Genomic DNA, 27048 nt, shown 5'->3' with positions numbered 1-27048 from the left:
CCACCTCATAACATTGCGGTAAAGACCTAATAGGCTAATAACAGGGGCTTTGCACATGACGGAGACTAAAGAAATATTAGTTCTTGACCCAGCTACCTGACATCCCAGGAGAAATCACCATCTCCCTCCTCTTCCCTAATAGGGTCTCAAAGAATTGGCTTTTTTCTGGTAAGGAGGAATTTCTCCTCTTGGCAGGGGAGTGTTAAAAGTCTGGACCTAGGATTCCAACCCAGAGCCTCCCCATCCTGGCCGCCTGTGCCATTGAGTTAATTGATTTGCTTGCTCCTAGTTGGGTGCTGACAGTCCGGCCAGGCCCAGAGTGGCTGGAGAGAGAGGCCAACCGGCCAGGAGCACCTCCTAGTTCACTAGGGAAGCACACCTACCACAAACCTCCTCCCCATTCTGAGATGGTACCCAGATACACAGACATCATTTGTACACAAATTCTGCACTCAGACCACACTTTCTGATCCTGCATCCCCACAGGAGACACATACAGAGCAAGCACACATGGAAATGCACAAAGAAATCACCAGATGACACACACACAGATATACTTAGACCTCCCCTCCACGCCCAGAGGCACGCAGGCACCGCACACAGGAAAGGTACAGCATACATAGAGGCTCCCAACACAAAGATACAGCCGTGACTGTGATTATCATAGTTACCATGTATTGCACTTATTACGCTCCAGATATTGTTCTAAGCCTTTTCCAGAGAATGCTTTAATTCTTACAGTAGTAGAGGTAGATATTATTTTTATCCCTCATTTTACAGATGAGGAAACCGAGGGTCAGAGAAGTAAAATAAAATGCCTGAGGTCACAGAGTGGCCCGGTGCAGACATACCCACCCATACCCACCCCCTCGCTCCTCAACCCCGTTTATTTTCATAGACAAGCAGCATTGTGCCCATCCTGACATGCTCCACACACACTCAGGGTGAACGCTGTTTGGGCACTAGTGGCCAAAGACGCAAGAAATGGCCTGTTGGCACAGCGGCTGGTAAGCTGTACTGAAGAACCAGACGGGTGAGAAAGACCAGACGTTCCAAAGGTAGTGGCGGTGGTTAAAAGCCTTACAAGACCGACGGGGCCACCACGTGAAGCGCTCAGCACAGCGCTGGGCGGCGGGCCATCATCCAGTAGTGAGTTCAGTGTGCGCTGAGGGCCTAGCCCCAGCTCTGCGCAAAGCCTCTCCTTGCGCGCTTGGCTGCACCCATTTCCCGGCGAGCAGCCCAGAGTGTGAAGCCAACCAGCCCTAGGTTTTTAGCAGAAGGGCCGCCGAGCTCGATCGCGCCCTCAGGCCGACTTGGGCCGGGATCTGGGGTTCCCGTGGAGACATTTTATTCCCAGGCGCCCACCTGCGTCCCATCGCGCACCAAGTTCTTGGTACACCTTTTAATGGGAAAACAACGACAGCCACCATGGTGGGATAAATGTTATTTATAATTCATGGGCCAGTTTTTGGACCCTTTCAAACAAAACCCACAGAGATTTTTTTGAAAGAAAAATGCCTGGACTCTGCTCAGAAGTCGCGGGTTTTCTAAGGAACGAGCAGCCGCCACGCAGATCGTAAATTACCCCGCGCGCCACATTTGTTTCTGATTATTTGCGTTGCAGTTGGTTTGTGAAATAAAACAGAAGAGTTTATAAATATCATTTATTCTAGAAGTGAGACACACATTCGACCCCAGCCTTGTTCCTAGAAGGAGCTGTGCTATTCGAGTGGGGAAAGAATGGGGGAGTCCGTGTCAAATTATACTCCCGCCCCAAATGCAAGTCAAGGCTCGAATCTGGATCCGGTGATCGTCTTCGGATTCTGCGTTCTGGCGTTACCCACCTAACGCTCCAACTGGGAGAAGTTTTCCACAGGCGGACGGGTGGGGAAGTCTAAACAGAGTTTATCCAAACCCTTAACCTCTCTAGCTTGGACCCTGAGAACAAAGGCGCCTGAGAGGAGAACGGTGACCGGCTGGACGGTGAAGGTCTTGTCCAAACAGACCACCCTTCCCCGCCCCCCACCCCCAGCTCTCGTCCTAAGAGAGTGGATTTTTTTTTTTTTTTAATGAAACAAGGGAGCATCTAAAGGACAGGCCCCCCTTCACTCCCCCAGGTATCCATCACCCTGCTCGAGCGCGCCTGGGGAGACCGCCACGCAAGTCCAAGAGGAAGCTCAGAGCTGCGGCGGCCGCAGACACAGCTCAGCAGTGACACAAGGTCCAGCCGGGATAGCCCGATCCAGCGCCAGAGTGTGGATCCTTGTACATTTCGGGGGAGGGGGCTGCGCTCCATTGTTCACTCTTGGCCAATCAGGGTTGGCCCATTTCCTCCCAGCCAATCCTCCGTCACCCCCGCCTTCCACCCAACCTACCCCGCCCATCAGCCCCCAGGTCCCCAACACCTCCCCTGCATCCCCAGAGGTTCTGGGGAAGCTTCGTGACGCCACAGGTCCCGCCCCCAGCTCCGGCCACGGGCGAATGCGTGCTGACGTCATGCTGCGTGAGGGCCGGTGCGGAATCGCTCCTTCAACTCCGCGGGGCAGGAGGAGTTAGTTAGCAAAAGAGCCGAGGCTGGGCGCGCGACCTTCGTCCTTCTGCCCCTGGCCGCACGCTTTGCGCACATCTTTTTTCTGCATGGTGGATATTATTTTTCATTATCCTTTTCTGGGTACTATGGGGGATCATTCCAAGAGTAAGTCTTCCAGTGTGTGTGTGCGTTGTATGTGTGTGTGCTTAATATGCAATATTTCTAATGCAGAAGAATGTTTAGTGGATTCTACAAGTGGCTTATATTTGACAGGACACTGGGAGAGAAAAAAAAGAAAACGAATGCATTTTCCTGCAGGACCGCTTATCCGTTGGAATCCTGTTGTTTTAGTTTATAATTAAACACTCTTTCTCAAGCCTGCTAGGCTGACCTCAGGCTGTGAAATCTGCTTCTGTTTTGCGCTAAGGCAATAGGTTTGACTTAGGGATGTGGGTTTTTTTTGTTTGCTTGCTTGCTTGTCTTTCGGCCTTTCAAATAAGGAAGATTTCTCTAGCTTGATCTGGGATATTTAAACTAAGAAATGTCAAAGAGGATGAACGGAGACTCCGCCGAAAGCTGAAGTGTCTGTTGGGGTAGGAGGGAGTCGCTGTGAGAGGGAGTGTGCGGACGGCAATGCCGGAACATCACCGTCCAGTATTGATAGTGTGGCGTCCGCAGGGTTTAAATGTCTATTGACTCTTTCTTCTCACTGACTTGTTAGATTTTAGTTACAAGATATATCGATAAAACGCCTGTGTCCAAGTGAATGTAATAGAGAAAAAAATCGGGGAGGGGGGTGGGGGGAGACAGAAAGCCTTCGCAAATTCAGAAGATTTTGTTTTTTCGTTTCCAATTGTCTGGACCTTTGGAAAGCCCATTTCCTTTTTCTTGCGGTCGCAATTCTTGAAAGAGAGCGAGAGCGCCAGCGGGTTGGGTTGGGGCTGGAGCGGCCTCGGCCGGGGTCCGGGCAGCCAGGCCTGACACGGGCCCCGCGCCCTTCCCCGGCAGAGAAGCCCGGGACGGCCATGTGCGTGGGCTGCGGGAGTCAAATCCACGACCAGTTTATCCTGCGGGTGTCGCCCGACCTCGAGTGGCACGCCGCCTGCCTCAAGTGCGCCGAGTGCAGCCAGTACCTGGACGAGACGTGCACGTGCTTCGTGAGAGACGGGAAGACCTACTGCAAGCGGGACTACGTCAGGTGAGGCCCGCGAGAGCCCGGGCTGCGCCACCGCCCGCTGGGGCCGGGGCTCGAGGATGGCGGGCCGCCCGCGCGCCCCGGCGCGGGGAGAACGCGGCCCCCACCCCGAACGCGTGCCGCCGCGCACCTCCCGGCCTGGGGACCCCCCGAGGGCTGGTCCCCGCAGCCTCCCTCTGGGCCACAAAGCGTCCTGGGCGCGCGTGCCCGGGGTGAGTAGCAGCCCGGCAGGCGAGGCCGGCCGCAGGCCCCGTGCTGACACCGCCCGTGCCTTGGGCCCGCAGGCTCTTCGGCATCAAGTGCGCCAAGTGCCAGGTGGGCTTCAGCAGCAGCGATCTGGTGATGCGGGCGCGGGACAGCGTGTACCACATCGAGTGTTTCCGCTGTTCCGTGTGCAGCCGCCAGCTGCTGCCCGGCGACGAGTTCTCGCTGCGGGAGCACGAGCTGCTCTGCCGCGCCGACCACGGCCTCCTGCTCGAGCGCGCCGCGGCCGGCAGCCCGCGCAGCCCCGGCCCGCTCCCCGGCGCCCGCGGCCTGCATCTGCCAGGTAAGCCGCTTGCGCCCGGTACTGTGCCGCCGGCTCGGGAGTGAGTTCATGAGTGTGTGTTCGTAGCGGGGGTGGTTGTGATCGGACGAAAAGTTGTCACTTGGGTGTATTTCCGTTTGCCTGCAGCGTGGGGTTTTCTGGGTGAGTGCAGAACCCTGTGTTAGGAACGCGGCTGAGTGTGTGTTCGTGTGACGTGGAAAAATTGCGTGTGGGTAAACTGAGCCGGGATTGTGTGTATGAGTGTGCAGAATAGTGGGGAATTGTGTTCTCCGTGATAAGGAATATGTGGAACACAGTAGTAGGAGCAGGAAGGTGAATGACCACGGGGAATCTGAAGTGGTGACTTTGTCTATGGAACTTGTACTCGGAATTTCAAGCAGTATGTGTGTTGTCAGAGAGAAAAGATAGGTTTGCCTGGGGGTATGTGTGTAAGGAATACAGTTCCCAGCCTAGAGGTGGGTTCAGCCAGCCAGAAGCCCACCCGTAAAGACAGCTTTGAAGGCTAACTACTCAACAAAGAGCTAGTGTCTGCATTTGTCTTTTGAGGCCCAGTTTGATGAACAACTTAGCCGAACGTTTCTCGGTGGGGAAGGAGTGGACGTACAGTGGACTCAGGGATCATACACCTCAGGGGATGCTCTGGGTCCTAATCAGGAGATGCCCGGAGTTGGGTTCTAAGTGTGTGGTTACCGCGTAGGAACAGTGACTCTGGCTGAGCAGTTACCAGCAAGTAGCCACGGACCTGAAGCACCAATCTCTAGACCAGGCTGAGCCTCTGGGTGCTGTGTGCTTGACGTGCTCCCACTTCCTCTGGTCCTCCCTTTATTCCCGTATAGAATGAGAAGATTGGGCTAGATGGGCTATTTGTAAATATTTATCCAGATCTAGATATGCCCGGAAGGGGATATAAGTTGAAACAGTGAGACTTGTATCCAAACCTGGTTCAGATGGGAGTGCGAAACAGGATGAAGCCAGTGTTGAGTGCACCCTGGTCTCGGGTATCGGAGGGGCTCCCTTTTGTTTGCTGCGGGTTGCGGGCCGCGGGAATCCGGCCCTAAATATCCGATTCTACTTAACCTGGGGTTGAGAGAACCCAAGGCCGAGAGAGGAAAGTGCTAGCGGCTGCGCGCGGGCCGGGAGGGCGGCCGCTGGGCCAGGGAACCTGGAGCCCTGAGGGAGGAGACCCGGCGGGCCGAGGCCCGAGGGCTGGCAGAAAGGAACTGTTCCAGGCCCTGGAGGCCCACTCGCGCCCTAGGACAGGTCTTCGCGACACACGGCCAGGCCCTGTCCGAGAGGCCTCTGAATCAGGGAGAAGGGCTCTTGGGGGCCACCCGGGAGCGGGAGACAAGCCCCCCAATTCCGAGGCAGCGCGGCGCTTGGGGTCCGCGTGGGTCCCCTTCCCCTTTCCCCCTCCAGAGTCCCGGGCGCGCCTCCTTCCTCTTCCTCTGAAACTCCGACTTCTTCCGGAGGGCTTCCCTCGTCCCGCGGAACCCACGCGGGCATTCCTAGGGTCTGGTAAGTGGAGGAAGCACAGTGGGGGTCGGCCACTCCCGTCCCGCACAGGCCTAGCTCGGAACTCCCACGCCCCGCTTGCGCGCTGGCGAGATCGCTGCGGGGAGCCCTGTGGAGGAAGTAGGGAACGGACGAAAATGCACACCTTTTTCCGGGTAGGGCGAACAGACGGAAAGGGAGACAAGACGAACAATAAAACGAAATAAACGGAATAAAAGAGAAACGAAATCGGGCCCCGGAGGACTCGGCCGCCGCGGGGCGGGGCGCAGGGAGAGTGAGTGGCGGCCGCTCTCTCATCTCTCGCTCCCTTGCAGACCCGGGATCGGGCCGGCAGCCTTCGCTGCGCCCGCACGTGCACAAACAGACCGAGAAGACAACCCGCGTGCGGACCGTGCTCAACGAGAAGCAGCTGCACACTCTGCGGACGTGCTATGCCGCCAACCCGCGGCCCGACGCGCTCATGAAGGAGCAGCTGGTGGAGATGACCGGCCTGAGCCCGCGGGTCATCCGCGTCTGGTTCCAGAACAAGCGGTGCAAAGACAAGAAGAAATCCATCCTCATGAAGCAGCTGCAGCAGCAGCAGCACAATGACAAGACGGTGAGAGACTGGGAGCTGGAGGATCGGATCGGGTGGAGCCTCGGGTTCGCGCTGCGGCATCTGCGTGCCCATTTCTGGGCCGGCTCTCGGGAGATCCAGGGGGAACTGGACTCTCCAACAGCGTGTGTTGGTGCTTTCAGAGCAAGGCTTACCTTGGGGTTGAAGGCTTCTTAATTATTGTATTCGAGGTCAGGTCTTCCTCAGTTCCAGCGGCAGACCAGAATTGGGGTCTGGGGCGTAGTTCGGAGCTCAAGGTGGCAAGTTTGCCAGAGCCAGCAAGTCGGGGCGGGTTGTGTCCTTCTCTCAGCATGACTCGGTTTGAACACTTTTCCTCTGCAAACCTGGAGAGGGATGGGAACGCAGGCCTCGCGTTCGTTCCCTTGCCATGTTGGCTTCCAGCACTGAGGCTGGCCTATGGTGGCTGTTTTTGGGCCCGAGGAATTTGCACTGGAGAAGGCGGCTGCGGACAAGTGTATGCCTCCCCTAAACCGTTTCAGGCTCCAAATCACGTGCCAGTGCCTGGGGCCCCAGTCTCAAAGATGGCGGGAAACACAAGACCTAATTCGAGCGTCTTCCACCCTCTCTTCTGCTTGTCCCGCAGAGCCTGCAGGGACTGACCGGGACGCCCCTGGTGGCGGGCAGCCCCATCCGCCACGAGAGCGCCGTGCAGGGCAGTGCAGTCGAGGTGCAGACGTACCAGCCGCCATGGAAAGCGCTCAGCGAGTTCGCCCTCCAGAGTGACCTGGACCAACCCGCCTTCCAGCAGCTGGTGAGGCCCTGCTCTACTCGCCCGGAACTCAGGACTCCGGGGGAGGTGGGGTGGATTTAGCCACTTAGCCAAGGTGGGAAGGGGTGGGGGGTTCTCAGGGGATGAGGGGCTGGGGGGGGTGGTTGGGGGGAGGTGGGTAGCTGCAACCGCACCGGCTCATTAATTCGCTCTAAACCAGGTCTCCCTGGATTAAAGCGCTCGCAGGGGAGGTCGAGGGATTACCCAACCCGCAGCCCCGCCCTAATACCCCTGCGTGCGCTTGGGGACCTGGCCGACTTATCCAAGGGCCTGCTCCCAGCCGGTGGCTTGTCCCCAAGGGACACCTTTGGGAGTAGGTGGCCCGGGAAAACCAGCTCGGGCGCTTCTTCACCCGCTCCTTCCCGGTGTTTCCGCTGCCCCAGGTCTCCTTCTCTGAGTCTGGCTCCCTAGGCAACTCCTCCGGCAGCGACGTGACCTCCCTGTCCTCGCAGCTCCCGGACACCCCCAACAGCATGGTGCCGAGTCCCGTGGAAACGTGAGGGGGACCCTTCCCCGCCAGCCCGCGGACCTCGCATGCTCCCTGCATGAGACTTACCCATGCTCAGGCCATTCCAGCTCCGAAAACTCTCTCGCCTTTGTAATTATTATTATTGCTATTTAAAGAGAGAGGACTGAGAGAAGCGGTCGGGATAGCCAAAAGCGCCGGGACGCAACCTGCTTTCACCAGACTGGAAAGCCCTGCTCCGAGGACTTTTCTTTTTACAAAACCAGAATTTGGGTTTACTAACGTTAGCTCTGCCATCTCTTCTCCCTCGCTCGGCGTGGCCGCCGCCGCTCTATTTCCGCGCCCCCCGGCCCACGTACCCACTTGTGCGTGGAGAACGCGCAGGTCAGGTCCCGCGCCGGCCCAGCCCTGAGCTCGCCCACGCGGATGCGGGCACCTGCCGCCACCCGGCCCCGCGCTCCCAGGTGGCCTCGCCCCGCCTCTAGCGGGGAAGAGGACGGGGCAATCCAAAGGAACAGGCACTCAATCCCCCAAAGCGCATGATTGCCGGAAAAAAGTAGAAACGAGACTTTCCCTGAAAATGTTTTAAATTATCGGTCGACGGAGGACAGAGTGTGTGAGCCTTTGCCGAGCAAAACGTAAGTTATTGTTATTTATTGTGAGGACAGCCAGTTCATAGTGGGACGAATATTTTGATCTTAATAAAAAAAGATAATAACCCGATCGATGCTGCTCCTGTGTGCTGTTGGTGCAGCGGGATGGCTGGACGAAGGCAGGTTGGGGTTGGGGCTTGTTTCAAAGAAAATGAGGCTCAGCGCAGGGCCCACCGCTGGTAACCGCGCCTCTCGCGCCACTGGCCCGCGTGCTCCCGCGCCAACAGGGGCGGGCCCGGCGGGGATTGGGCGCCGCGCGGGGGGCGGGGCTGGGTCCCTGTGCTCCGTGCGCCCCGTGCGGCCCAGCGAGGCCCAGCGAAGGGTTTGAGCGCCCAGGACCTGCCGGAAGCCTGCGCGCTCCCTGTTGGCTTCTCACTCTCGGCGTTTCGCGGCAGAAGCCCGCGGGGCGGTGGGGTGACCCCATTTGGGCGGGGAAACCTGCGATGTTCCGATGGCGGCCGTTTGGCTGGCTAGGGCCAGCGTTTCCGTCTCAACCTGGCCTCAGCTCCTGCAGCCGGACCCAGCCTGGCGTCCCTCAAGGCCCCCTCGACCCTCGCTCCATTTTCGGCCGGGGGCACTCGGGCCCCCCCTGCGTTTCTTTTCCCGCCAGTCTGGAAGCCCGAACCCCCACCCCCGGGCGCCTCGCCCGCCTGCCACCCGGGCCCTGCCGCCGAGCAGCGAGGCCAGCCCGCGCGCCCCGGGGCGAACAGGGGGGCCTTGACGGCTCGTCCTCGGCGCTGTCCCCAGAGTGGATGCGCGACGTGATCAATCCCGCTGCATTTATTAATTCCCCCGTCTAGACAGAGGAGAAGGCCGCGCGGCGGCTCCTTATCTGCATTTGGCATCACCTGCAAGCGATACACTGAAGGAGCCACAACAAGCCCCCGCTAGGATCGAGGCTGCCAGGGAAAATAAGTCCACCCAGAACCAGTCTGGCGTGTCCTTGGTTTATTTTCTTTCCAGACCCGAAATGCAGGGGGCGGGGGATGGCCCGGGTGGGAGGGAGCTGGGAATGGCCCCTGGATATGCCGTGCCCAGGTCACTTGGTGTGACATTTCAAACCCCTGTGACTTGTTTTCTTGAAAACTGGCTTTAGTGATCGCAGGAAATAACCAAGAGATACTGAATCTCCAGCAGGCCCCCGGGCAAGCACAAAAAACCGGGAGGCTCAGGTTTTACCCTTCACAAATATTTAACCCTTTGGCAGCCTGGGGTAATTCTTTTCCCAGACCAGTTCTCTTTTGGTGGACTCAGAAAGCTGCCAGCCTGCCAGTGATTCCACTACTTTTGCACAATCTCTGGCATTGGGTTTCCTTGTCCCTCCAAGTTAAAAGACCCTCAGGTAGCTCCTTCTTTGTCCAGGAATTGTTTTGAAAGAGGGCATTGCCCTTACTGAGTAGGGGATAGTTGCAATCTTAGCTCAGGTAGCTCCTGGTAAGGAAAAATGTGTCTGAGGTGGCATCTGTGGTCGCTGGATAGAGGAATCGATGCTTTCTGTTGAAAAGCCATGGGCTGATTGGATGGCCAGAGGCTGCTGTAGGTGTTTCAGCTGAACTGATGGCAGAATTCCATCAGCGGGTTTCTCCCCTTCCCCCCCCATTAGAGATGGGAGGCTGGAAGACTGGCTGGCAATTGAGGAGGTGGGAAGATCGGGCCACATTTATATTTTACTTCCTGAAAGTCAAGGTGATACTAGCACAAAAATTAAAGAGAATCTTCCCCTTCTTCAGAATTTAGGAAATGGTGCTGCAGACTTAGAGATAAGGGAAGAGATATGTAGGGCTAATGAGGACCAGCTTTACTCTCAAGTGCCCAGAAAGTGTTTTAATAATCAGGGTTAGATTCTTTGAGGGTTCATTCCCTTAACTTAGATCATTCCCTCCCAAACAGAACTATAGATATTTCCCTTTACCTTCTGGCTGGCCATTGGATTAGGGGGCTAAACTTCCAAAAAATCTTACTTTTGAAAACTTTTGATTTATCCAGAATATTGGGTTTTGCCATTTTTAAAAAGGAGATAACAGGTTCTTGAATTTTAAAAATGTCATTAATGGTTGTTGTTAATTAGCTCTGAATTTTTGCTTTGAACACACTGCAGTATTTTAATGCTACAAATGGAAACATCTGCCTATCTAATTACAGTCACCTCTTCCCTTGCCATCCATAGATCAAAAATCTAATTCCTCTTTTTGATATTTATATGAGTGTGTCTGTTTTTGAATATTGGGAAAGTATCCAGGTCACGGTGGTTACTGTGTATTAGGATACCTGTATCTATGTGTATTGCTGTATTAGACATCACAAGCTCTCCTGTAGTTTGTTGCTAGCCACCCAAAGGGGCGCATCATTTTCCTTGTGGGTTTCCAAGGAAAGGGTTTGACTCTGAAGCCTTATTACAGTGGTCCCTGGTGAGGTGTCAGATCTATGGTTGGTTAGTTACATTAATAAATATCAGTTTTACTGGTTCCCAGGTCATCTTTAAACATCTTCTGTAATACAGTAGGGATTTCCTTGTAAATTAAACTACCTGTAACAATTACAAGTGTTGTATTTTATGCTTACTGAGCTTTTAAAGTGAGATACCCAGCTGTGTAGTTAAAAAAGTCAGTTCAATCAAAGAGGCCATAGAGGGGAAATGGGAGTAAGTTATTTAACTAGATTCACCTTAGAATAAGATTTTCTCAGTGGATTTATCTAATAATTTGGATAGCTCTATGTAATTGAGGCAGAAAGGGATTCCCAGAGATGGAAAAGTTTATGGCTATTACACCACAAAATTTAATACATATTGAAAGGCTGCACAATTCTGGGAAATTCAGAGTCCCTGTGGCAGTATTCCCAACGAACTTTAATTTTTAATGGGTTGTGGAACAGAAATCAGCCTTTCAGTTTTGAATATGAAATAGCTTAAAGCTTAGTTTTGTCAGAGCTGCAAATACTGGGTTTAAATGAGACGTTGTCTAAGGTTGTTCTCTAAAAAATGTGAGATTCTGCCGCTGCTGTCTGGGGGAGGACATAAATTGCCACACATTTAGTTAGCTGTCTTTTCCCATACAAGTATTCACCAAAGAGAGCAAGAGAATTAGTTGACTAGCAGCATGCTGGAGAGGGGAAACAATGAATGAATAATAAACGATTTGCAGAGGAGTTCCCAATGGACTTGTGATAAAAGCAGGAAATTCAGAGAGTTTATTAAGCTGATGTAGGGAAGATTAGAGGCTTTTAAATATGGGTCTGATTGATGTAAAGGTAAACTTTCTTCAAGATACTGGGATTCAGTGCAATAACGAGGATTGTGTGACCAATTACAGACTAGCACCTTGTTGATGGAGACTGTGCATGGAAGATGCAGATAAATGGAGCTAGGCTGAGAGCAGTAATGGGAGCGAAAAAGGGCACAGAGAAATACTCCATTGGGATCCAGATGTGGAGTGGTGTAGGGGGAGTGGTTCAATTTATAAAGCAAGTTTGGCGCCCAGCAGAAATCATGCCAGAAAGGCTGGAGTGCTAGGTGAGGCCATCTTTTGGATCGGGGCACCGCCTGGTCCATAAGGTCAAGGGCTCGTGAGAGAGTGGGTCAGGGGGTGAGCGGAGGGGCAGGAGTTCAGGAAGGCTGAGCGATTCCTCAGTGGGAAACAGGATATTCAAGGCGGTGGTTTCAGTGTGGAAAGCAGGAGACCCCAGTGTTCGTTCGGGGCGTGGGAGCAGGGAGAGGGAAGTGGAAGAAGAGGGATGGTGAGGAGTAATCCCTTCCCAGATTATTGAGACCCAAGAATTCAGAAAGCTTGGCAAGGAGCTCTGGAAAAAATGGCCCACGTGCTTTTCTTCCTGGGGAAGGAAGGAAAGATGGTAGAAGAGGCGAGGTCCGGACTAGATTCAGGGTTCGGGGGTCACAGCGCCTCCAATTGCCTGTAGGGAGGGAGAGGCTCCGGAACTCGGCAGAAAGCGGCATCCTGCTGGGCGTCCGGTGTGACGAGCCTTGTAGAGCTCCGGGAAAGCGAGCTGCCGCCTAGAGCGGGAAATTCGGTTGGGCAGCGGCGTTGGGCCTTCAAATGTCGCTGCCGCCGGACCTCGGGCGGCTTTTACCTATTTGGCTCAAATTCTGGGCTCTAAAGCCCGGGCGAAATTGTTACTTTTGCTCCGACTGGGCCTTGTCGCATCGTCAGGTTTACAGGCTGGACCCAGCAGAGGCTTTTCTCTTCGGCCCAGCGGGTCCACCTGTGTTCCCTGAGCCTCGGGAGACCTGGGACGTGGCCCCCGCCCCAGGAGAAAGCCAGTTGGTGGCACTTGTCTCCGCAAATTGGAACAAGATGTGCCTGCGCTCACCTGCGCGCGGTGTTCTCCCCACCCCAGGAGAGTTTAGTAGTAAAACCCAGGGGAGTTAGAGCTTAAATCACTCTGGCCCTGCGGAGCGCACAATAAAGGAGGGAACTTGAGACCTACAGAAACCGCGCGGGTCGGGAGTCACAGGAGCCGCCAGGCCCGATCCTCGCAGGCTCCCCAGCTGGGTGGAGCCGGGGTTTGTCTCAAACAAACCCTCTCCCCTCCCGGACGAGGGGGCCAAATGAGACCATTCAATTAAATGTTTAATTGGTATGGTTTCTGGAAGGTTAATCACAGCTGTCTCAATTATTTATGGCTTTTTGGCAAATTTCCGACCAGATAAGAAGTATATTCTATTGTGAAGCGTCTTGCAGGAAATCTGATAAATATTTGATTATTCATTTCAGCTACAAGGATTCTGCGTCCACGCCCCAAGACCCGCGGGGCAAGCGGGATTTGGGAACTCCTCCCTTGGTTGGGGCGCCCCGGGCGACGGCGGGTAGCGCAAGGAGCCGGCCGCCGACACCTGGCTCCCGGGCCCTCGGGCAGCGGAGAAGCCCGGGCCGCCGTCCTGGAGGAGGGCGCGGGCGCCAGGGCCCAGCCCCTCGGCCTCCCGGGGTCGCGGCGCTCAGCCCGCCGGCGGCTCGAGGTGTTTCTGAGCGCGCCTTGGCGAGGGTCCGGGGTCCTGGGTCCGGCGCCCCGGGCCGAGTCGCCGCCGAGCCCTGGGAGCGGCCTCCGCCGAGGCGGCAGGGACTTCCCGAGAGTCGGTCCCACTGGCCTCGGAGCCGCCGTCCCCGCCCCGAGCCCAGCCGGGCTTCGGCCCCGCAGCCCGACCGCGCGGAAGACGCCGGGTCCCGGGCGGCGGAAGTACAGAGCGCACTGGGATGCGTTCGCTTTTTCTCCCGTTTGAAATTGGATCTCTTTATTTTCTATTTGCAAAGGAGTAAAAACAGCATATACAAAACTCGGCAGCCTTGTGAGGCTCCAAAAAAAGTGTCCTGAACATTAGGTAGCTAAGTTTGCTTTCAACAATCCGATGAAACGTCTGTATTTTCCAGTCCCCTCCGCCCCCAGTCTTGAATCTGATACGTATTAAAACCATTTTTTTCCCCCGACCAGATCTTTTTTCTTGGTAATGTTTGATCCTTATCTGACAGAAATTATTACCAATGTCACTCAGTGACCGGCTTAGCACTGACCGTTGGCTTAAGGTGGAGAAACGATGAGAACAAGATATGAAAAGGTCAACATCTCCTGGCAGACACTCCTCCCGTTCAGCTGTGAGGCGTGCACAGGAGTTGAAAACTTAAATTCAGAGCCCTTGTGACCGTCTGTTTTATTTTTACTTCGGTTTTCATTGCAGTTATTTGAGAAAATACTTTTTAGGGTGATTCACTATGGTTGATCTTTTTGGATCCCTAATTTTTATTCTGGAGAGTTTCAGTTCAGCGATGCTATTTCTATAGGAGACTCTCAGTATTGGCCGCTAGGAAACTTTAAGCAGACCAACGAATATAATGCTTTAAATTCATTTCAAATAGCCCCCAAAACATATTATGTAATTAGAATGTAAAACTGTTATATAAACATCTTTCACTCAAACCTATAAAAGGGAAATTTAGAGCAGGTTAACTTTTAGTAAGTCTTTAATTAAGATACTTCCGGAGTTGGAATTAACGTTTTTCTTTCAAATTTGTATTGCTTTAACAAGAAAAGTCATCATTGCAAACAGAATAAGTTATTTTATTACAAGAACAAAACAGACTTGCTAATTTTATGTCTAATTTTACCCACATTACAAATGCAAAGAATATATTATCATAGGATGTAAGTTACCAGACTCCAAAATATTGTGCATAAATGAAATAAACTCAACTTGCAGAATTAGAAAGAACATTAAAGTATCTACAGTCTTTATAAATAGTGCAAAGTATATACCATATCTACAGAGTATAAACATGTGAAAATGAACTTCTTAAGGAACAGTTAGAATGTTTGATCAATTTAAAATATTAATGAGGGTACTCAAATATACAACCAACCAAAACATTTATTTTTTCTCTTTTTTTAAGAAAAACTGTCGAGCTTCTTCCCAGGCCTGCTGAGGAAATCTGTTAGCCAGCTCAAGATAGTCTTGGGAACCAAGACATTTTCCTGAGAGAGGAAAAAAAAGAAGAGTAAAATTAAAAAGAGTTAAATTCTTCAAAATTTAAGAAATGAAAATTATTTTGATATCTGAGTACAAAATGGAGACATACTCTTCAAATAAATCATGATGCAAATTTAAGTAAAGGTAACTGATCTATATCTATCTATAGTATAAAATATATAATATATATTTTCATCACAATCTATTTCATGCTTCTAACCTATTCAGACATTAACCCCTATGTAAAACATTATGAAAAACATTGGTTTTGGACTCTGGAGTAGGAAAATAAGTAAATAAGTATGGTAAACAAAATAAAGTGACAGTCATGTATTCCATCCTTAAGTTAGCCTTGAAAGGCTAAATCTGTATGTAAACTTTACATTTATTTTCTAAAATAGTCTATTTAATCTAAAACATGATTTTAGTTTAAACATAACTTTAAAAATGCTCAGATCTGGCATTCAGTCACCTAACAAAGCAGAGGGAACTATCAGGAGCTTTACTGGCTATTGAAACAAACAATCTCATGGCCTGCCAGTCATCTAGCAGCGAGTATTTGAAAAACAGAATTCTTCCTCAGCAATAAGAATGTGGTGCTGCCAGGAGCTGCTTTACACTTAGAACTTAGAGGTTCACCTGGGCAATGAACTCAACATCTTGAAACATCGTGAAACATTTTTGGGGGATTTAATCTAAGCAAAAGGGGAACAGATGTCCAAGGTGCAAACTGGCAACTTAGTGTGGCACCATCATTTTTTAAAATCAAGTAAGCATATTATGAGCTGTCACCAGTAGAGTGATGACTTTTTCTAAGCAAAGCAGAGAACAGTTCCCTACTTGTTGTTTTGTGGATTAACCCATAGTAAATCCACATTGGGGAAAGCATGAAAGTCAGAGAAGATGGTCCCTTGGAAAAGGAAAGAAGGTTGAAACCAAGCAGACAGAGTCAGCCCCTGGGACTTCGCCTGCCAGATAGGCAGCAAATTGTGACTCATCCTTATGTCAGGAGAAAGAGGAAGATAAAAGAATGTCTATACTTCTTACTCGCAAAAAAAAATTGCTGTACAATTAAAAATAAATACATTAGAAGATTTTTCTAGGCATTTTCATAAATTCAAAATTTAAAACATTGTTTTGTAAGGTATAGTAACAAATTATGCTGATTTCTCTCTAGCCTCCAACAGCTTAAAAAAAAAAATGCTGTCACTGAGTCAAGGCAGAAGTGAACTTGCACACTAACGCAGGCTTAGACAAATGGTACCAACTATGATGTTGACTTGAATTTCTAAAAAGGGGCATAGCTTTCTGTTTACTTCTCTGAGTGCCTGAGCCAATAAAACATGACATTTTTTCATGATATTGTTACAGTTTTAGTTATATTATCTTTTATATACTTTTCAACACCTGCCCACTATAAATAATGTGTGTGTGTGAGACAGACAGACACACACACACACCCCAGAGTGACCTCCCCTTCTCCCAAGTAAGGGCTACTGAATGGGTGCCCCATAGGGTTTTGCTGGGAGTAGACCTCTGGCCACGTTAAAGACTATCAAACTAATGGAAGAATTGGGGAAAATCTGAATTAAGGTCTCATTAATCAGAGATGCTGTCACGAGAGCCAGACAAAGAGCAACTTGTACTTCTCAATTACAGTGTGGGTAGCTCACAGTGTGGGTAGCTCATTTAAAATGCACTTTAAAATTCTACATCTCAGCTCTGATCACAGGACTCACCTCAGCAGGAATGCTATAGGGAAAAAAACTTTGTAAATCTTTTGGCCCCTGAACTGTGCTGTGCTCATCTGATGGCTTTTTCGTCATGTAGAACAATTTCACACTTTTATTTTCAATAAAAAATTCAAGTACTTGAATTTAAGGGGATGTATGGGCTACTATCAATGACGATTTTATTCTGAACATGGAACCAAATGTATGTGATTTCAGCATTTATGTGATAATGTAGGCCAATATTAATGATATGATTGTCTCTTGTATTGCAAAGTAGCTCTTTAGTAATTATTCGCCATTTATTATACCTTGCATGAGGTGAGTATAAATGACATAAAGATGTTTTGTGCTTTTCTTTTACTTCCATAGATTTCTCTGTATATTCTGATGTACTCATGCTTGATGACAAAATCAACTTCTTTATTCCCTGAAATATATTTGTTACCCGAATCTCAAATATTTTAGGTGATGTAATAAATTGATTTCTCTAACAGTTTCAGAGGGTTGAGTGAGAAATGTCCAGCTAACAAACACATGACACTTAATTTCAATAGAGACGTACCTTTGGGCTGATAAGACTGAGTATCTGCCTGACCTGGAGTCTGTGCAAAATCCTGTGTGAAACGAGAAAAGTGTTTTTTTAATACCAATGCTACGAACAGAGAATTTTGCTGAGCGTGGTGGCTTTAAAAATGCTTCTGAATTCTGAGGCAACTATTTTTTTTTAACATCTTTATTGGAGTATGATTGCTTTACAGTGTTGTGTTAATTTCTGCTGTATAACAAAGTGAATCAGCTATACGTATACATATATCCCCATATCCCCTCCCTCTTGTGTCTCCCTCCCACCCTCCCTATCCCATCCCTCTAGGTGGTCACAAAGCACCGAGAGCTGATCTCCCTGTGCTATGCAGCTGCTTCCCACTAGCTATCTATTTTACATTTGGTAGTGTATATATGTCAATGTTACTCTCTCACTTCGTCCCAGCTTACCCTTCCCCCTCCCTGTGTCCTCAAGTCCATTCTCTATGTCTCCATCTTTATTCCTGTCCTGCCCCTAGGTTCATCAGAACCATTTTTTTTTTTTAGATTCCATATCTATGTGTTAGCATACGGTATTGTTTTTCTCTTTCTGACCTCCTTCACTCTGTATGACAGACTCTAGGTCCATCCACCTTACTACAAATAACTCATTTTCATTTCTTTTTATGGCTGAGTAATATTCCATTGTATATATGTGCCACATCTTCTTTACCCATTCATCTGTCGATGGACACTTAGGTTGGTTCCATGTCCTGGCTATTGTAAAGAGTGCTGCAATGAACATTGTGGTACATGTCTCTTTGAATTATGGTTTTATCAGGGTATATGCCCAGTAGTGGGACTGCTGGGTCGTATGGTAGTTCTATTTTTAGTTTTTTAAGGAACCTCCATACTGTTCTCCATAGTGGCTGTATCAATTTACATTCTCACCAACAGTGTAAGAGGGTTCCCTTTTCTCCACACCCTGAGGCAACTATTTTTGCATGAATAGTTTGGAGCCCAAATATAAAAGCTGAAGAAACTGACATGTAATTCAGGTTCTCATACGTTTAAATCAAATAATGATGACTCAAATCTTTCTAAGTATCACCAGGGGCCAGGTTGTTGCCTCCTGTGGAAAGTACAACTTTGTTTTATATCTAACAAACTGAATTCTTTAGCCAAATACTGTCTTAAAATATTGACAGATTTTTAACATTTTAAAAAGCACAACTATAAAAGCCCTTACGTATTTTGCAGCTGTATCTTTTTTTTAATTGAAGTATAATTGACATACAGTATCATATTAGTTCCAGGTGTGCATCATAGTGATTCTGTATTCATATACATTCCGAAACGGTCACCACAATATGTCTAGTTATCATCTGTCACCATACAAAGTTATTATATTATTGACTATATTTTCTATGCTGTACATTACGTTCCCATGACATTTATTTTATAGTTGCAAGTCTGTACCTCTTAATTCCCTTCACCTATTTTGCCCACCTCCCACCTCCCCATGCCTCTTTCCCAACCACCAGATTGTTCTCTGTATCTATGAGTCTGTTTCTGTTTTGTTATGTTTGCTTGTTTTTTATATTCCACATATAAGTGAAACCATATGGTAAAATTGCCTTTCTCTGTCTGACTTATTTCATGTAGCATAATACTCTTTAGGGCCATCCATTCTGCAGCTAAATCTTAAAGTCTAGTAATTTTACTCTTAGATGGAACATGAAAAATGTCATCTATAATATGTAAAGTTTCAGGAACCTAGGACAAACTACTAGCTCTTATTTTTAATATAATTTTCTAGTAACTGTTAATCATCTAACACAGGGGACCTTGAAGAACCATTTTATAAACTAAAATCCAATGTATTTTCATTCCCTTGAGCACAATTATTTATAGAAAAAAACCAAACTTGATTTAACTCCAGCAATCTAAAGTGCTATCCCAAAGAAGCATTATAAGAAATTTCTGTAGTATTTATAAAATCTGTGTGCTAAAATAAAATGTATGTTAAATGTGTTACATTTACATTAAATTACATTTAATTGTGTGTTAACTGTAATGGAGAAGAGTTGAATTAGAAGTACTCTGAGATCAACGTCACATGAAAATAATAATATGATCCTTACTTTAGATTCTGATACCATTTATAGTTTTATAAATTGTTTTCCAAGCAGTTGCAAATGTAAGGGACTAAGCTGGTACAGATGCAAAATTGTCTTTGCTCAACAATCACTCTCTTGGTTCAACAATCACTGTCCTGGTTGAGGCCTCTCTGCTCATGCCATGAAAAACTGCGTGTCACCTCCCTGGCAGTCCCTGTCCCCCTTTCTTGCCTTACTTTTCTCCAGAGCACTTAATACCATCTGACATGCTATTTATTTTACTTATTTATTTGTTTTTTGTTTGACTCCCCCCATTCTAATGAAAGATCTTTAAAGGAAGGAATTTGTATCTGTGTTATTTGCTGCTGTATTTCCAGTGCCTAGAGCAGTGCCCAGCACACCGAGGGCACTAAAAAATTACCTGTTGAATGAAAGAAAGAATGAATTTTAAGATCACAGTCTTAAAATTCTCTATAACACATTTTCTGTTTAAATTTAATCCTAAGGCTGTAAGAATATCTGAAGAATCCTAAATGTTAATTATGATGGTTATATAAAAATTCATTAAGATTTTAATTATTAATCACAAGATGTTCTTTGAAAAATCTGTACCCTACCTATAGATCTGAATATCTTTGAAAATTTTTTCAGAAACTGGAATCCAGACTCAAACAGAACAATTAAGCTGAAAATAAAACATTTCTAAACAATTGATCTAGTATGTTTATTAACTGATCATCTAATAGAGGATAGTTTAAGAAATGTAAACCACTAATTGCCATCTAAGGTGAAGAAGGCTTGGGGGACTCTTTAGCCATCCCAACCAGCCGGGCACAGTTACACCCTTTCAAAAGTGATATTCGTATATCAGCCAGAATAAGGAACAATAACAATACAGAGCTCTGCTTTCTGTTTCATTATTATGAACAGAAAACACTGTCTATTAATCACATGTGCATCATGGAACAAAAACAGATTGGTTTTAGGGTGGAACATTTGAAGGAAAATGGAAGATTTTCAGCAAATAATGATATACAGTGACAGAAAAAAAAAATCACAGGATTAGCTATTAGCAAATGTTAAAGAATAGCCAACTTGATTTTCTATTGTCAAGACTGGGTTAATTTAGATGTGGAAATACTGCTTTGCTTTGCTACAGCACTAATTCTGATTCCAGTCCTACAGAATTTAACTGGATCAGAAAAATATAAGGCCATACTTAAACGTTTTAGATTTAAGAAAAAGCAACATAACAGATTTTTATTATACACACACAGGCTGTGTGTGTATTTATTTATTTAAAAATTTATTTAAAATATTTATTTAAAAATTTACAAATAAACTGACATTTTAATTGATCTTTCTTCAGCAATCATTATCTTTTCCCTATAAATAGACAAAAAGCAAGATGAAATTAACAGTTAAAGCCTTAAAGAAGTCTTTTAAAAAACATTTCCTTAGTGCAGGCTTACCATTTCATTAATTGGAAAAATACCCTTTTCTTAAAATCCTCCAAGTAGAAATTATACAACACTCAAACCCCAGTTTTACTATCATGATATTTTAGAAATTAATTTCAAGCACAGAAATATGTGAAAATTTTAAAAGGTGGCGTGGATGGCAAGAATAAGCAGCTGGTTCGCTTTTACTTTTCAATTGCATCAGCTTACACACAGAGCCAGAGACTTAGGCATAACATAGAAGGTACCTGAATGAACGTGGCCAGGAGAACACAGCTCATCTCCTGCTCCAGAATGATCTTGTTCTGAAGATTGTTGTAACAAGCAGCGATAAGTGAAGGGAACAGCACTTTGATCAGCCGTGGGTCACTGAAATACTGGAAGGGCAACTGGCAAAGCTTCTGCAGCACCGTCGGGTGGCGGCCGGACTGCACGATGACCTGAAACAGAGGAGGAACCCCAGGTCAGCTGCCAAAAAGCCCCGGCCTGCCTGCCCTGTTTCCCCCTTCCCCAGCCAATAGTGCCAGTAAGAACCATGGAGAACACGCTGAATAAGTGTAAGGAGGAAAAAAAAAAGACTCCTAAACTCCTTACCAGAGCTTAACTTAAGTGATATTTGAAAGGAGCAGGAAAGAAAGAAATCTCATTTCCTAACTTAAGGAAAAGATTCCAAAAGTTCTGCACCCATTTAAAAATTCTTATAATCCACGAGGAATCATGCATTTATCATGGAGACAGGCTGCCTGTGAAATGGGTTCGGGATACACACTGCTTTAACAGAGTGCCCCACCCTTCACTCTTCCCCTTAAAGCAAAACAGCCATATTCCTTAAAACCTGCAAAGAGCTCACTCACAAGAAAGATACCCTTTCCTATAGTCCTGCCCACTAACCTAGCTCACGGAATATATTGAACGCAGATAGATCTATTCTGTATGCAGACAAACCCTTGGAAAGAAAAGGGGATTGTAAAGGGAATGGGAACAGTTTCAGCAAACACAGGCTCCAAAAGTTCCTTCCTCCGATCCATACAGCTTATCTATGTTTCCATCAGTGCCATTGAGTCTAAAAGGAGAATTGTTTAGATAAATGAGACTGTTGTCTTGAAGCAGTCTAGGTTTACAACTGTGTACATTTTAAGAAATGGGGCAATGCAATTAATGGGCTTGCAGGGAAGCCCTCCTAACTTACTCCCTAGGCCTACATGATAAACTAAGAAATGTCAAAATCAGATCTGTTTCAAGTAACCTTGATTAGACTGTTCTAATATAAAAGAGCTGGGTGACCCAAAGCCCACTTCTTGGTATAGGAGGAAGCTCAGGGAAGGTTAGGAACACTGTAAAATCTAAGGTCAAGACCGTAAATTGTACTTGGAAAAACACAGTTTTACAGGTACACACCCAGACAGGACTGCATTCAAATTAAAACCAGAAGGACAGAATGAAACAGCAGAGGCAGGAGAAACATAAATTACAGGGATTTACAAGTTTTCAAAGTACTTTTAACAATACTTTAAGAACACACTCTCAGATGATAATGCAGTTTGGTTTAAGAAGAAAATCAACAAAGTAATAGTTCACATATTTTAGTTCAATAGCTAAAATGACATCAAAAACCTTTAGAGAATGTTGATAGGGACTTGTTAATACCTTCAAATCCAGCAGGAATTTTAAAGACTTGCAGTGTGACAATTCAGCACATGGCTATATGCTGCCATTTCTGACACTGGCTGAGAAAAATATGCCCTATCATCCACTTTATTGATAAAGCATTTGCTTAAATCTTTATTTTAATTATTAGCTACAAATTTTGTAGCACAGCCAAATGATCATCACTTTAGAATTTATAATGATACAATTATTAGAAGTCTCTTTTCTCCCTTTGGACAAAAATTAAGAAGAAGTCTTTTCTTTGGAACTTCACTGTTAAAATGCTATTATTGTAAGACTCACTAATTGAAAAGACATTAAACTGGACAGTCTGGCTAGCACAGGCACAATGTTAACTCAAAGATGACAATTCCTGGTTCCTGGTAAATTAGCCCAGAACATGAGAGCTTAACCATAACTTATTCCACCTGGACTCCTGACTCTCGCCGGGGTGAGGCAGAGCGCCTTGGGGGTCAGTCCCCTCTGGGAACAGAGCTGGCTATCAGTTGCCTGTTGAAAAAGTGAGTTTACAGAGGTCACCAGCAGTGTAGTGAGATGACCTGCCAGAGGGCCACTACCTTTAAGTCCTCAGACTGCGGAAGACACAAATGGATGCAGGCAGTTTGGTTACCTTGGGGTAAGGAGTTCTACCCATAGGACTAACTATGACAGGACTCAACCAGATTATAGGTAAGGGGTCCAGTCCGTGAGAGCCACACCTCCTGGCTTGGCTGTGAGCCAGAGTAGGACATGTAGTCGTCACTGTCCCTCAAATCACACTTCAGACATTGTGGGGAGACAGGATTAGGAGACCCCGGAAGTGGCCAACCTGTAGCACTGAGACTCAGTTGGCGAGACTACTCCTGGATAATTCAGGTGGGCTCTTGGCACAGAGTAGTGGCAGTTTGATGTCATGAGCACAGCTGAATAATCATCTGAATTAGGCTAATAAGCACTTCCTGTAGGGGCAGGGAAGCAAGGCTGGGATGCAAACAGCCTGACCTCAAAGCTCAGGGCCTTGGGTACCAGGAGAGAGTTTCCTGAGGGGCTTTTGACAGATTAGGGGATGAAGGCATGATTCAGTTTTACTTCATCCACTCACTCCCAGGCCTTAGGGGGTAGGTCAAATGTCACCTTGGACTACTTAAGCTTTCCAAAATCAGTAGAAAGTCAATAGAGTGTCATCACAGGACATGAAGTTCTTGCTGAATGAAAGAAACGTACATAAGAGAAATCTCAGACATACAATATGATGTAAATATGTCTCTCTGTATGCCTTCCTCATGGAGCTGCAACTAAATCAATAACTGCTGGTCTGTCACCTTTGTCCAGACAAAGGGCTGCCAATAAGGCCTAAGGTGGTACTACCCTGAGCCTGGCCAGGCCACCTGCCCTTCCTTTCAAGACACAAGACACACAGTCCAACACAAATATAAAGAAGCTTTTCACAGAGCCCCTTTCCAGAGTACTGCACCAAGGGAAGGATGTGACCTGCCTGTAGATTTCTTTGGTGGCCACAGTCATCAGAGACAGTAGGTAGGGAGCTGGTGTGGCCTCAATAGTAATGAGAAACCTCCTCTCAAACATGATGTCCATTTTCAGATGCAGAGTAGGGCTCCAAGGAAACTAAGGAAATTTCTAGCAACATTCAGATCAAAAGAGACTGAAACTGAACTTGCCTCTTGCTCTTAGATGTGATTCTAAAATAGGTACTAACTTAAGAAGAACTAGGAGATCTGAGTTCCTGCCTTCACTCTAGTCACCAACTAGTTGTGTGACCTAAGCAAATAGCTCAGTTGCTTTGGGTTTTAATTTTTTAAAAAGTATACTTTTCATTGAAGTATAACACACACACCCATTAAGTTAATAGCTTGATTTTTCACGAAGTGAACCTACCTGTGTCGCCAGCACCCAAATAAAGAAAGGGAACACGACCAAGGGTTCTGGGTCTTTAATATACTCTTTCTCACTGAAAATTAGATTCCTGCATTTTGAATTTAAGACAAGTCACAGAAACTACTTGACTGTATTAGAACATAAGATCTCTCTTATGTTCTTAGCACTTCAAGGCCTTCTTGGATTCAGTCTCGATCAATCATTCTCTGGAGAGAATTCTCCTTTGGTCTTCTAAGCAAAGGCCAGTGGGCCTAATTCCTCAGTCACTGAAGAAAGACACTTTTTACCCAAATGCCCTGGCACTCACCAACTTTTTCTTTGGTATCATTGGCAAGGGGTTGGGGGAGGGAGTAGGGAGAGGGTAAGAGAGGAAGTGGGAGAGAGACCCTCACTTCCTTTTCTTTTTAGAACTATCAACAGTTCTGGGAAGAAGGGGCTTTAGAAAAAGGAAAGTTGCATGCTGCCAACGTGTGCTATAGTCTGTGGAAAGGGGGCCAAGAGGATCTGAATGCTGGCATTAAAAAGGCATCTGGGAAAAAAATAAAAATAAAAGGAATCTGGAGTAGACAAGTGGACATGTTGATTCTTTCACCTGTTGATCCCTGACTACCCATTAAGCCTTCTGGCTCCAATCTTTGCACTTCCTACCAAGTGAAGCATAATCTGGGTGCACTGAGTAAGAGAGCCAGAAGAGAGCTCTAAATTCAGCGGACGTTTGCTGAATGCCTCCTGTGAGCCAAGTGCTGTTGGGGACATGGACAGGAATCAAGTTTTAGCTCTCAGGGAGATGAAGTATGTCCACAGTAGACAATGATACAAAGGAGCCTGGGTCATCAGAGAGGGAAGGATAAGGTACTAGGGGACCCCTCACCTCCTTCCTTAGGCGAGGAAGGCTGCACTGAGAAGGTGGGTTGGACCTTCAAGGCTAGATCAGATCTGAGCACTGAGAATTGTAGGTGGAGGAATTTTACGTGGAGAGAAGAAATGCCTAGGTTCAATAACCAGCCTGTCTTTGTCTGCTCAGGCTGCCATTACAAAATACTATAGACTGTGTGCCTTAAATGACAGAAATTTATTTTCACACAGTTCAGGAGCCTGGAAGTCTGAGATCAGGGTGCAGCATGGTTGGGTTCTGGTGAGCGCTCTCTTCCTGGTTTGCAGACTTGACACCTCAGTGTGTCCTCATGTTGCCTTTCCTTAGTGAGTGCACATGGAAAGAGAGATCTCTCTCTTCCTCTTCTTATAAGGCCACCAATCCTATCACATTAGGACCCCACCCTCATGACCTCGTTTAACCTTAATTAACTCTTAAAAGCCCTATCTCCAAGTACAGTCACATTGGGGGTTAGCATATGAATTTTGGGGAGATACAATTCAATCCATAGCTCAGGTCTGATTCCTCATCACCCCTGGCCAGAATAAAGTTTCATTAGCAGGCTACCCTCACTAACCAGGTGGATCTTAGAAGTGACTGGGTCAGTTGTCTCTCAGTGGGCATAAGCCGTGAATCTGCAGGTTCAAGGGTGCTTGGTGTTAGGTAGCCCTGGGCTCTAGGCCTGGCTCTGGTCAGTTAACCAGTTAGAGCCTCAGTGTTCTTTCAATAAAATAGAGGTAGATGGCAGCCTTCAGGGTTTACATGCGGATCAAATGAGACAGTGTCCGTGACCACAATGCATTAATAAAAAACAATGTTAGTTATGAGTGTTTGGTTAGCTCACCAGCTCTGCTGCTCTGAGTCTTCTGCTGCCGGATCTGGCTTCCCTACACTTGCAGGACCAGAAGTCCCCTCCCAGCGTGAGCCCTAATGAATGCTTTCCATCATCCCACCCCCATCTCTCCATAAGGGCTGCTCATTAGAACAGGGCGTCTGGCAGCTGCAGGCCCTGCTCTGGCTGGGACTCATCAGCAAGCTTAATGCCACCTGGGAAGCCACCGCGGCGGCCTCTCCCTGGCCCTGCCTGCACAGGAGACAGCTATGCAAACAGTGCTGGGGATGCAGCTAGGATCTTGTGGTGGTGGGGTAGGAAGTACATTCTGAAGGCTCTGAAAAGAAAATCCTAGCATAAGCACGATCCAAGAAATGCAGGTAGTGGTACAGAGAAACAGTCTTAAGCTTACTGTGTGTGTGTGTGTGTGTGTGTGTGTGTGTGTGTGTGTGTGTGTGCGCGCGTGCACGTGTGTTTTGAGGTTGTTGTGCTAGACTTGTCAATCTGAAAACAGAGCAGGAAGGGCCGAAGCTAATAGGCTGGTGTTGTGGCCTCCTGATTCAGACCCAGGAGGAGCTTCCCTCCAAGCACTTAAGGAAATCCTTAAGCCCAGGAAGTCTTCCCAGGTAGCACAGCCTGAGAATGCCTCTCCTTTTCAACCCAAAGACAAGGCAGCAGCTATTACATATTTAAGTGTGTGTAGCTTAATTCCTAGTTCCAGAAGGGCAGCAACTGTATCTTTTACTCTTCTGTCCTCCATTGCTCTGCTACAGGGCTAGGCACATCAAAGTTACTGGAATGAATGAATCAAAGTGACAGAGGGTCCCTAGTTAACAAATTCTTCTGTGCCTTACCTTGGGGGAGAATCATACCACAATCTCTTCGCATGAGGTATAGATGCCGTTTTCTGACTCGGGGGCCTCAATTGTCTCCACATCATGTTGCCTTAGGTCTGCAATAGCTAGTCCCTTGTCATAGACTGAATGTTTGCATCCCCCCCACATCCGCACTCACACACCAGTTCTTATGTTGAAATCCTAACCCTCATGTGATGGCATCAGGAGGTGGGGCCTTTGGGAGGTGATTAGATCATGAGGGTGGAGCCCTCATGAATGGGATTAATACCCTTATAAAAGAGACCCCAGAGGCCTCTCTAGTCCTCTTTCTGCCATGTGAGGATACGATGAGAAGCTGGTAGTCTGTA

The 27048-nt window shown here is 47.5% G+C and overlaps 2 protein-coding genes across 10 annotated transcripts in view; one reads left to right on the top strand and one right to left on the bottom strand.

The window, feature by feature from the left end:
- The first annotated feature begins 1120 nt into the window (after positions 1-1120).
- ISL2 (ISL LIM homeobox 2) lies at positions 1121-8865 on the top strand. The gene is made up of 6 exons (XM_082449186.1): positions 1121-2695; positions 3539-3728; positions 4010-4272; positions 6099-6382; positions 6984-7151; positions 7553-8865. The coding sequence occupies exons 1-6, from the start codon at positions 2638-2640 to the stop codon at positions 7667-7669; spliced, it is 1080 nt and encodes a 359-aa protein (XP_082305312.1). The 5' UTR covers positions 1121-2637; the 3' UTR covers positions 7670-8865.
- Positions 8866-13500: 4635 nt separating this feature from the next.
- SCAPER (S-phase cyclin A associated protein in the ER) overlaps positions 13501-27048 on the bottom strand; it is a 467951-nt gene continuing 454403 nt past the window's right edge. For all 9 annotated transcript variants that reach the window (XM_082452595.1, XM_082452600.1, XM_082452599.1 and 6 more), the window contains 3 exons: positions 20844-21035; positions 17056-17107; positions 13501-14765 (listed from right to left, as the gene is read on the bottom strand). In XM_082452595.1, the coding sequence (XP_082308721.1) occupies positions 14662-14765; positions 17056-17107; positions 20844-21035 (348 nt within the window). In that variant the 3' untranslated portion in view covers positions 13501-14661. The remainder of the gene's footprint in view (positions 14766-17055; positions 17108-20843; positions 21036-27048) is intronic.

The sequence above is a fragment of the Balaenoptera physalus genome, assembly GCF_965194825.1.
Source record: "Balaenoptera physalus genome assembly, chromosome: 2".
Classification (NCBI taxonomy): Eukaryota; Metazoa; Chordata; class Mammalia; order Artiodactyla; family Balaenopteridae; genus Balaenoptera; species Balaenoptera physalus.
This window is presented reverse-complemented; position numbering and strand designations above follow the sequence as displayed.

Bases quoted from the DNA above. Each gene is read 5' to 3' on its own strand.
- ISL2 (XM_082449186.1), top strand. From the start codon at position 2,638: ATGGTGGATATTATTTTTCATTATCCTTTTCTGGGTACTATGGGGGAT. The intron at 6,383-6,983 runs GTGAGAGACTGG...CTTGTCCCGCAG, and splicing joins AGCAGCACAATGACAAGACG to AGCCTGCAGGGACTGACCGG. The intron at 7,152-7,552 runs GTGAGGCCCTGC...CCGCTGCCCCAG, and splicing joins AACCCGCCTTCCAGCAGCTG to GTCTCCTTCTCTGAGTCTGG.